Raw genomic sequence first — 12,006 nt, 5'->3', positions numbered from 1 at the left:
ACGACTGAGACACAGCCCCACTGTTCCCTCAGTGGAAGCACAGCCTGGCATGCTCAGCCTCAGAGAAACAATTTGGTCTGAACTTACCACATCCATTTTGGGATTTATATGCTATTTTCATGTGAATCCTATTGATCAAGATTGTAAAATCATCAGTTACTGTTACAGTTCAATAAGAGAATAAAAGGAGATGAGATCAGGAAAAGGAAATATACAAAGTATCTCACCTCCACTCTGTATTTGCTTAAAACAGGCCGTATGTTAGCTGGGACTGAGTAAATCTGGCCAGTATCTGGTGGATCCAGTGGAGGAAGTCTGTCTGGATCTGACTCAGGAATCTGAAAAATGAAGCAAATGTAACTCAGGCTGGTTTTTGGAAGAATAAAACCAGTATCAGATGTATCTGTTGATAATGGCACATAGAACACTCCAACTGAATCAGTTTTATAAGACAAGTTGCAGAGCAGAACAGCTGTGCTGTGAAAGGAATGTGACTCAAAATGCTCTCTCTCATGAAGTGATGCTAAAACACACAGCAGAAAGAGTATCCAATAGATTGGGTTTATGTTTCTTTCTGAAAAAAGGGCTCCTTTGTCCTAGTAGGACATAATTTGGCCTAAAGACATGCCTGTACTGAAGCGTGGTAATTCTATTTTAAAAAACCTAAGCAAAACTGCTTAGAAGACTTCCACAGGAAGATTCTAGATCTGATTCTAGTTAAAAAGAGCTGGTGAACAGACAGCACACATCAGCAAAACCACACATTTGCTGGAGAGACATAATATTCTCCAGCTGCTATGGAATAATGTTCTTGCATTATTGCATGTTCTTGTCATTTGAGAACTTGCAAACCACCTCTCCAGCATTAGGGCTGAGTCTTCTCTGTGCAGCTACTAAAATCTTGTGGCAGGCAGCACTTTTGTTCCTCGTGTGTGATTGCACATGAACCTGCCCCATGTTCAGGAGCATATTTGGGTGTACATGACTGCCCTGTCCCAGCTGGGTGGGAGGAGAGCAGTCTCCACAGAGCTCTGAGGCGTGACCATCTCTGCCTCTTGTTGTGCTCCAGGCTTTGCTGCCTACTTGGTGCACCTTCTGTGATAAAGCTCATTGGCTTCACTTCCCAACACCTTCCTAATTTTTAACTGCGTATTTGTGACATTCTCATTCCATACAGGGCAGATCTGAAGCCTGGCCTGATTTAGCAAATTCCTACATAAAACAGCAGAAGCCAGGACATGATGATGAGTTCTGTCAGAAGCTCAGGCTGTGGCAGCAGGGAACAACCTACAGACAGAGCTCTTCTCAGCTTTCACTTGAAGCATGGTACCTAAGGAGTACTGTATATGCAGCTTCTGGGAAAAGAAGCACGACATCTGGAGTGCATCAGTATTCCTAAGCTAACTTGTCACTACTGAGAGGTGAAGCAGGTGAGATACAGCTCTCAAAGGGTCCTGTGAAGTTGAAATCTTCTGCTTTATTTAACCGGGCTATGTACAGTTGTGGGGGAGTCTAATTACCATAAGGGAGAAAGGATGTGTTCCTTGGTTCCTTGTAGGTGAAGAAAGAGATAGGAGAAAAACTTAATATCTAAAACAGCACCTGCAGCAGAGGTGAGTATTCACATATTACCAGCAATAACGCACGTGCACATGTGATCTACATTTTATCAGTAAAAATCCAAAGCAGTTAATATAATACCTGCACAGAACAAGAGGTGAAAAATTATCTAGTACTCAAATGAAAATAGAGTGAAATACCTGCATGAAGCTTTACAAAGGGATTTTGCTTTTTTGATTAAAAATATCAATAAACCCTGAGTTCATTCTGAACAAAATCAAGACTCTCAGTATTCATTTTTGGTGTACTCCTTCTCTAAATGCCAGGATGCTTCATTGTAAGATTAATTTTATCCCTTCAGCAAGACACAACATTCATTTTGAAAGAACAAAGGAGCATTCACTTCATACACAACACTCTTCAGCTGAACCAAACAGTACCTGCAGATCAGAGTTATCAAGAATGGTAGTATGTTATAGGAAAGGTTATGGGTTCAGAACAAGAATAAATCAATGATGAGGGAGTTTTGTTTCCTTTCTCACACAGAACACCATCAGAAATCCCCTGAGGTTGGAAAAAGCCAACAGCACATCAGCTCTTGGAATGCTTTGGGATTGAGATGAAATGAGGTGCAGTGGAAAGGATAAAACTTCCCGAAATGATCCTCATTGAAATTCTGAAATCAGGGAATGATGTGAAATGAAGCGATTGGAGAAGAAATTGATGAATTGAAATGCTTGGGGGGAAAAAAAAGGAAATTCTGAAACAATGTGAAAACAATAAAATTGATTGGGATGACATGAAGTGCAGGGAAATGGACCAAAGCTTCCCAAATTGATACTCATGGAAATAGTAAGATCTCATTTCCTTTCATGAAATGATGTTGTCAACTTTCTAGGGAATTCCTAGTAGTATATTTGAATATATCCCCTAAATTGTGTTGCTTCTTTGTCCCATAAGATAGCAAAACAAAATATAATATATAACTCTTTTTTCACCAAAAAGTGAAATCACAGAAAGTTTCACTCACACCTCTATAATTCCTTAGACTTGAACCATTGAGAATCTGAGACTATGATTGAACCCAGCCACACTCAGGCTCCTCTCTGAGAAGAAGTTTAGAAAGCAGAGGGGTCCTTTCTGCACCTTGTGACTCAACAGGAGGGCTTCTCTAATGAACTTTGAAGCTCTCACTCTCTCCTGTGACACCACCACAATGAGGAAATATTTCACACGGTGTTGTATTCCAGGCTTCCACCAAAACCATAATTAGCTATCATGATTAAAAGCCTGTTTTATCTGTGAAACATGTTATGACATTCCACATTTTTCCCATTTCAGATTTCAGAATAAACTACTGTAGATTTTCAGCAGACAAAAGTTACCTTTAACTGGTGGCTCTGCAAATTTCAGTGAAATTACCTGAAATTCCAGCATGATACACTCCAGTCCTGCATCTACCAGGACCGAATTTTCCTTTTGTTTTGCAGATGGAAATCATGTAATGTTTCTTTTAATATAGTAGGGGTATCTGAAAATTCAACCTCCCTAATCCAATCCTTATTATTCACCATTTCATTTTCCTAAGAGTGAAAGCAACATTGGGAGCTTCAAGGCTGGTAGTCAGGGCCATGTGCTACTCCAAACAGCAGGTCATTGCAATGGCAGTGGGATTTTCACAGTGTCTCAGGCTGGAGCACAGTTTAGGGCGGGGCAAATGACAGGCAAAGGAGGCTTACAGTGTGTGAAGGGCTGGCAGTGGTGTGTGTGTGGGCAGTGGACCCTGATGGGGTGGAGCAGGTGACATGAATCCCAATGGCTCCCGTTGCAATTCCTATTAATTCAAGATGGTCACGGACCTTGATGCCATGGCAGCTTTTGTGAACCCCAGGATGTAAAAGTGTAATTGTCAAGAAAGTCAAGTTTACCTCCAGAAGCTCAAATGTGGCAAGAAGGTCTCCTCCTGAAAGACTTCCACAGTGCACTGGGTGGTAACAAAGTTTTGGTGGTTCATAGTTTTGATGAGCAAGTCTCACCACAGGGGCAGCCACTGTAGACCCAATATATTCTGCCTTACCCTAAATAAAGGAGAATACAGGGGTCAAATGCATTTGCATTTCACAACAGTCATAGGAGCCAAGATGATGCAGAGCTTAGTATTTATGAAAAAACCTTCTCCTGAAGGAAAGGCCCAGGTAAGATGCAAGGCAGCTGTGAAAAGGAAGAGCTGAGTACTTATTAGCTCTTGAGAGTATCCAAAATTTCTAGCTCTATATTCAGTCAGTGAGACTGCGTCAGAATCTGCATGGTCTTGACCCAGACTTAGATACAATATTTACAGTTGTGTTCAAGGGACCTAGGGGAAAGATGCTTCTGATTTCTGCAAGCTGGTCTTTGGCAGCAAGATTCACTTGGGGAAAATACAAGGCCACATCTTTGCAAGGACATGCAGTGAATCTCAGGGCTGCTCTCAGATGTTAAACTGCAAACCACAGTAGCACTGAGCTCTATTCAGCCAGGTGATCCATTTAAAGCCTACTCAGTGATTCAGCTTTGCTTCCACGCTTGCAGTAGCATGTAGGAGCCCAGGTTTTTTAGTGAGAAGAATTTTGAGCTTACCACTGCGTCATCATCGTACAGCTCGATGACAATCTCTGGTGGGAACTGGGCAATGTCCTCTTTGTCACCATGAAGGACGATGCTGTTGAAGAGCAGTGTCTGGTTCCAGGTGGGAGATAATGTCTGAGAAATGATCTAATGGAAGAGAGGAAATGTTTAATGAGCTGTCTGGTTGGCTGTCCTTCAGCAGGACATGCTCATCTGCTGATGACATCCTTTCCCACAGCCTGAACAATGCCACGACTGAGACATCCCATTTTTTCAGCACCTCCTCCTAGTCGGAGGAATATGACTCTTTCACTTTGAGGCTGGTATCTCCAATTTCTCCATTTCCCTGTTTGCCTCACAAATCCCTGGCAAGCATATCAATACATGACAACCAGTCTGTGTAGACAAACTTCATTATTAAAGTTAGAGGAAAGCTGTTGGTTTAGGAAAGCAGGCACATGCCAAGTCCTATTAAAATAAACCCTTTGCCATAACTGAGGCCAGTTTTCACTTTTCCAGGGCACATTTTTAAAATCTTATTTTTAGTTCTGTGTAATGACACTTAACACTTTATGAAAAAAAAATATATTTTCATGAATCACTCAAAATAAATGGGAAATTTTTAATTTGTTGTAATTTGAATTAGGTGGATGCTTATAGCATTTCATCATAAACAATGTTTTAACTGTCTAGGCAGAAAATATATTTAACAAAGATAACATTTAAAGTGGAAAAATGTGCCAACTTCAAAATGACTCATAACTTGTTATCATTCTTTTGAATGGAAATAAGGCTCTACTACCATTTATTGGCACTTGGCTGACACACTTATGAAAACATGCAAGGTATCAGCTGCAATATTTTATTCAGGGGGTGAATAAACTTAACACTTCTGTGCCTATAAACCACTATTTTTCCTGGGCCAAATTCTATTTTCCAGAATCTGGTGCATCTAGACGCAAATTTAATTGGATTCATTCACCATCTTCTATTAGAAGTTAAAATCACATTATGGGAAAAAATCAATTAATAACCCTGAGGCAAAAGTAGCACAAGCAGGCATTTACAACTTAGAGAAAGGTTTTTATTTCTTGCTCCCTTTGGCACATGTAACATAACTTGCTTTGTAACAGAATAAGTTGTCAGAAGAATTTTAGAATTAATTAAATTAAAACAGTCATCTGTGAAGTTTTGGAGGGAGGGGCTGGATGGGAGGGTTAAATACTTTTTGTGAAGCAAGACCATATTTGGCTCAGCAAATTCTGTTTGTGGCATCATTGTCAGAATTCCTGCCCAATTTTAACTCCAGGATAGTTATAAAGAGCTCAGGATCTTTGAAAGCCAGTCTTCATGTTCTGTGAGAGACCGTCCTTGTGCTCACTTTCCTGGGCTGTACTTCAACTGTTCTTGCTGAAACTCTGTAGAAGTTTCCACTTCTCTCTAGAGGCCCCACAGGAGACCATTTGATCCCTGGAGTTTCCTGAGGGAGATTGGAGACCATTCCCTATGGGCATATTTTAGCACCCTTTAAGTCTCCCACCTCTCTGTTTTCAGCTCATTTCCATCTTAGCGCTCTAAAACCACCAGTGTGCTTTGCCACATTCCATCACAAAGCCATGCTGGCTCACATGGCTACAGAAGCCATAGAAAGGTCTTCACTCTGCTCAATGACTGAATGCATAGGCTAGTGGAAAAGAGAGCCATGAGGGTTCATCCTTATATCCACCTTTATACCTAGCAATGATGACAGTCCAAATTTAAAACATGTAAAAAAAGATGTGAAGAAAGGTACACTTGCTCCAAAGTCCCAATAGTCCCAGAGAATTTGATATCTGAGCTAAAATAAACTAGTACTGCTGCACCTCTTATTAGAGTAGTGAGTAACACGTAAACTTTTGCCTTGTTTGCAGTGGACTCTCAGGATCTGGTCTTTAACAGCAGGCATCTAACTTTTCTTGCTAGGTGCCTCCTTACAAAACCAAGGTTTTCCCTTTTCATAGCTTAATTGTAAAAAAAAAAAAACAAAAAAAACAAAACCAAAACCAAAAAAGCTTTTAGTCACCAAAAGAGACTTTGGAACTTACTTTTGTGGTCTGGCAGCGTGATGTGAAGGTAACCTTTGCAAAAGGATCAGAAAGTCCAGTGCTGTCAGCGGCAATGAGCCCCCTTGCCTGATACATGTGGGCTCTCAGCTGGAAGAGGTGCGGGGCTACATCATGACAGAGAAAACAGTAGCATCAGCTCCGTAGAAATAGTGCAGCACATGGGTAGGAGGGCAAGATGCATCAGCTGCTGTCCAACCAGGATCTGACAAGGGGTACTGTTGCTAGTGCTGTCTCACTGAAGAAACACCTGAGACACTCAGAAGTTGTGCGAGACGTCTGAATTCACTTAAAATCAGTTATGTAGGTCTCTACTGCAAGGCTATTAAGTGCCAATTTTTATCTCCCATCACTCTTTTATCTACTAGGTGTTCTATGCATCATCAGGAGAACTGAGGGATGCTTCCTCTGCAAGGAGACAGATCCATGGGACAGGGAACAGAAAATGCAAGCAAACAAGTTCTTTCTTTCCCTGACATCTACAAAGTGTCCATGGCAAAACTGATGACTTGGCAATGACGCCAGCCTTTTCTGATGGGAAGAAACAAAGCCATTATCATCTCAGAACAGTTGCTTTATATAGGGGTTGTGCCACACTGTGAACTAGTGCTTTTGAGGCCATTTCTCTTAATTGTTAATATGAAGAAGGAAGAATGTCTTACTTTTATACAGCAGGCAAGCAGGTGAGGGCACCACACTGTGCCCTGAGCTGGTGTTAGATGGTAATTCAATCTCATATCCTACAGGCAAATTCTCCATGGCACTGTGGGCATAGCTGGTAGGTCCAAGCCATAGGTAGATGTCCACCTTTGCCTGCACAGGCCAGCCCTGTGGGCGCTTGCCTGGAAGCTTAAGAAAAAATCCAACATCACCAACAAGCTCAAGAGAGACGGCTGGATGCTGAGTCTCATCAAGCCAGAGTGAAACAAAGCACCATTCTCTGAGCTGATATACTGATAAATGGCATTTCTCCACAGTGAGTGGCCCCTGAGACGCATTTAGCACAAGAAACTTCTGTGATTCTTAGGGCAGGAATTAGTAGTTTGCTCAACTAACAGTCTGTGTAAACTGCATACTGCCTAATATGCAGAGGTTGTGCAGGCTACCTTATAGCTGCACACATATAAGTGCTATCTTATGCCCTACTTTGCCCAGACTTCAGCCCACTTTCCATTTTATGCAGTTTTGCTAGTCTCCAGTACTTAGTCCCATGTACTAAAAATATTACTCCATTGGGCAGGTCAGAAAACATTTCCACTGTAAAATGTTACTAGGCTTGACCTATTATTTCCTTTTTCTTCCTTCCCACTTCATCTAGATCTGCTAAGTTCAGAGTTTAGTATTGTCTGTTCCTAAGGTAGTTCTTAATACTGAAGGGGCTGGATAGTTAGTTGCAGAATATTTTATTTCATGCAGGCAAGTAGCACTTTGCTTAGCAAGTAGTACTTTGCTTAGCAAGTACCTATGGCAAGTATCTCAGGATCTTAGATGTTTTTATCTGCTCTTTAGCTGTGCTTTATGGGAGTATTCCCAGAAGTCCAAGGTGAAAAACCACTAAAATGTCATTATATGAAGCTACTGTTGTCTGGAGCATTTGGGTTTTTCCTGATTGTCACAGTGGCAATTACACTGCACAGTATTCCACTCTAGGTACTACCAGTCTCCCTGCCTTTGTAGGAGTATATCCACTAGGGCTTTCCTTCAACATGAATAATCCCATAACAGTATTTTGGACATATATTGCACAAACTTATGCATGTTTTAAATAGAAAGTATAAATAATTCCTGTATTACCCCTGAATACCTAGGTTTCCTTGCTGAGTGCTGATCTCTCACCAGTCTGCTCGCAGACTTTCATGTGCTGCATTCTGACGTTTTTGCCAGCAAAGAGGCTGAACCTTTTCTATTTGTTTATGTATACAGACATTGATAAACAATGTTCTATACTTGCCATAAGAAGTAGTAAGGGAATTAATTGCTCATACATCTAAAGCCTAGCAATGATACAGTGCTTAAAGAATGACAAGCATAAATGTAAGAAGCAAATACTAATAAATGGCAGATACAAATCTGTACATATTTTTACACTACAAAGATGAATCTGTAAAATATCATCCCTGGAAGAAATTTGAATACCTAATGCCCCCCAGGCATTACCTGTGTTTGCAGAGTGCCAAAGACTTACTTTCAGGAAATGAGTTTTAATCTTCCCACAGTCCTTGCCTCTCTGCTCTTTCGCTGGGGAGTAGAGTATGCTTTTTGCTGGGACTCTTGCATATGCAACTCTTTTGTTGTTGCTGATCATCCAGATGAACACATCAGGCACTGTATTCTGCGGCTGTTAAACAAAGAATATTGAACTAAAACTGAATTTTTTCTGTGAGCCACCACCATTGTATTTTTGTTGAAACACTCTGATGCCCTCATGGCTCCTGTGGAGTGGCAGATGTGCACCTGAACTAAAAGAGGCTGTCACTTCATGCTTTGCAGTCCACACCTCCATGTCTAATTACAGCTGAAGGTAAAGAGCTTTGTAGAGTGATTAAGGAGCACCCACCTCATAAATCATTTTAGGAGAAACTAAAATTAAGGATCTGGGTATAACTCTGTCCCAGGAAATAACTTAACCACAGACCACATAAGTAACTACCATGGAAATACCATCAACTTCATTACACCAGCAAACCAAAAAGGACCAGGACCAAACTCAAACATTGGCATATGATCATCTTTTCTGCTTGTGACGATGCTCAGTGAGATTACCTTGCCCTGTCCCAAATAATGTTTCCCCAAGCAAAGCTTCAGTGAGGTTTGAAACAAAGACCAGCCAAGGGGCTGTTCCCCGGAGGAACTGTAAGCAGGATTACTCTGTTATTGGAAGGAAGAGAATTTGTGTGTAGGATGCAACCATGCCGCTGTGCCACTTGGTCTCTGAGCCAGGGAACAGCCATGGCCCTGTTTGGTTTGTGAGCACAGGCAGCTCTCAGAGGCACAGCTCTCCAGTGGCTAGCTTTTGGCCCAACCAAATAAATAAATTCTTCTGTTATTCTCAAGCTAAATAATATAGACACCCCTGAGCTCATCTAAGTCCAAATCCAAACAGGTGTCCATACAGGTGGAGACATGAGTTCAGATCAGAAAGTTGGCTTCTCCAAGCCACAAGGTATCGGATGACCTTATTATAAAAAATATATCTGTGATGCATCCTCTCCATACCACACAGCCCAGCCTTTCCTACCCCGGTTTGATAACAGGTCCACTCAATGCAAAACAGGATTGGGTCCAGATATCTGAAGGAGAACTCTTTGGATAACCAAGCCAGGATTTATTAATCACATGGGATTATGAAAATTAAAGCCAAGTCTTGGATTTTAATTTTTTCTGAATTCTGTGTGGATTACCTCATCAACCAAGAAACGAATTTTATCTATAAAGCTCTGAGTCTCACGAATCATTTCATCTAGTGGCATCTTCTTTTTCTGCTGCTGAACAATTCCCTTGGCATCACTGGACATTGCTTCCTGCAGTCAGGAAAGACAATAAATACTTTTCATCTGTTATCAAGTAGTTTGAACTGGAAGAGGACCAGTCTTTGATTCAAGTCAAAAAGAGAAGATGGAGACACTTTGTTCAATGTTTCTTTGTCACAACAGAAACAGATAAACTCTTTGGAGCTGGATAACACAAAAAGTGAATGTCCTCCGTTTGGTCTTTGTGTGTATACTGCATGTATGGAAGCCCCCAAAAACATGTGATTGCCACCTGGAATTACTGGGCCTTAATCCTGCCAGAAGGCACAACCTTTTGTGCTACAAGCAGTAAAAAAAGCTAATAAATACTCAGATGACCTCCATCCAGTTTTGTTTCTTCTCACTGGTTCCCTGGAGGAGATTACTAGGTCCAGGAATATCAAATGCCAGACTTTACTAGTCTTGAGGTTCAGCAGCACCACAGTAGTTAAATGTCTAACAGCAGTGTAAATTTGGTGCTTTTCCACTAAACTCAGCATCATGCCATTTTAAGATGCATGGACAAGAACAATAATCTCATTATTATAATGTCTTATTTGTATTTAAAAGCAACATCTTTGGATTCATTTTAGTGTATCTGGCAACTCTTCATTAAGCACAGTGGGATTTATTAAAAAATATGCTCATGGATACTATATTCATATGAATTACAAAGCATTCCCATATGGTGGAATCAAACAAAAAATAAAATGTCTACAACCAGTGTGCTTTCAGTAATCTTCATTACATCAATGCTTATAGGAAAAGAACACACATACCAACTCTTGCTTGAACAGCATGAGCCTCTTTTTGTCCAAAGCAGTGTAGTTCAACCCTTTGGGCTTCTTTTCAGCAATGACCATGAACGTCCTAGGACACATGAATAGCAGGTTTTCTAAATCTGTTATTTTTTTAAAGTGAGAATCCTAATGTGCTAAAATACATTGGAATGTTCTATGTCTGCTGCAGTACATGAAGCAGAAGACAAAGATGCTGAAAATCTCTAAAATATTATGCAACTATAAGATTCAAAGAAAAGAATCCAAAACCTCTGCACCACGCTTCAGAGAAATGGGTTAATAATATCTAGAAATAAGGGGTTATACCTATTTTGAGCCCAATCATGTCATTTGATACAGAGCCCACTGGATCCATACCAAAATGTGGCATCCTTTGTCTTTATATTAACCTTGTCTTTTTATTTTTTACAGTGTATCTATCACACACTTTATTAAATCCTACTTATCACATATGCAACGTATTCTTAGAGTCCTGAAAGCCAAAATAATATGACAATGATTGGCAATTGTCTATTGTCAGTTCTGAATATGGAAAATAGCAATAAATATTTTCTCAGTCTAAATAGAAACTGTAATTTGGGAAGGCCTTTACTTTTACAGAAGAATAAATAAAATATATATCTCAGTAAGTTTACTGTACTTTTTAAAAATTATCATCAGTTTCCTTGCCTAGCCTTGAATTTGTAGCCAGCATTAAATTTGATTTTCTGTATGCATCTAGTAAATGTTATTACCTGCTTTGATTGATAAAACCATTTAGGGTCTTCTTCATTTTCTCCTCAGCTGCAGTCTCTGAAACCTTGATCAAGTCCTTTACTTGCTCTAATGATTCTTCCTATGAAAAACACATGAGAAAGCCATTATGCACAGGAGGGCACTCTGTCATTCTGTCGGTGTTACAGCACCATTTATGACTAGCAGGAATGAGGGAGGCTCATTCAAAGGGAAACTTTGTGGCCTGACAGAAAGAACCTTTGATATATCACTATACTTGAAGTGCACAGAGAAAAGACATAATATATTTTGACCTTTTCCCAGTCTTTCCAATTACTAGTCCAAGCTATTACTGCTTGGAGCAACTTTGTGTTCTTACTTCTTTGAGGAAGATCAATCAGTGAGAAACATTATCTGTTAGGTAGGAGAAAAAAAGCTAGTTCTTCTTGGTTCTGTTTCTAACCCTGCTGCTTAACTTTAGCAAGCTGCTGGAGTTAACATCTTAAACTTCAGTGGTCACCTAAATCCATATGTAAGGTCCATCACAAAACCTGCTGTTGTCCATGAGGAATGGAGTCTGTTCTCACAAGCTAAAATAAATAGCTGGATTTCCAGCAGGGCCTGTGGGGGTTCAGGTGCACTGACAAACATATCTCTCCACATTTGTATATTCAGTTGTTTAATTTTCAAATACCTGGATTCAAAACGTTGGCT

At 40.3% G+C, this 12,006-nt stretch overlaps 1 protein-coding gene across 2 annotated transcripts in view; it reads right to left on the bottom strand.

The window, feature by feature from the left end:
* The window catches only part of FER1L6 (fer-1 like family member 6), a 78,624-nt gene that overhangs the window by 25,144 nt on the left and 41,474 nt on the right, over positions 1-12,006 (bottom strand). For both annotated transcript variants that reach the window (XM_048287186.1, XM_048287187.1), the window contains exons 15-23: positions 11,313-11,413; positions 10,558-10,648; positions 9,671-9,790; positions 8,455-8,607; positions 6,932-7,118; positions 6,252-6,376; positions 4,180-4,314; positions 3,489-3,638; positions 228-338 (exon numbers count right to left, since the gene is read on the bottom strand). In XM_048287186.1, coding sequence (XP_048143143.1) covers positions 228-338; positions 3,489-3,638; positions 4,180-4,314; positions 6,252-6,376; positions 6,932-7,118; positions 8,455-8,607; positions 9,671-9,790; positions 10,558-10,648; positions 11,313-11,413 — 1,173 coding nt within the window. The remainder of the gene's footprint in view (positions 1-227; positions 339-3,488; positions 3,639-4,179; positions 4,315-6,251; positions 6,377-6,931; positions 7,119-8,454; positions 8,608-9,670; positions 9,791-10,557; positions 10,649-11,312; positions 11,414-12,006) is intronic.

This window comes from Corvus hawaiiensis, chromosome 26 (genome assembly GCF_020740725.1).
Source record: "Corvus hawaiiensis isolate bCorHaw1 chromosome 26, bCorHaw1.pri.cur, whole genome shotgun sequence".
In the NCBI taxonomy this organism is placed as follows: Eukaryota; Metazoa; Chordata; class Aves; order Passeriformes; family Corvidae; genus Corvus; species Corvus hawaiiensis.
This window is presented reverse-complemented; position numbering and strand designations above follow the sequence as displayed.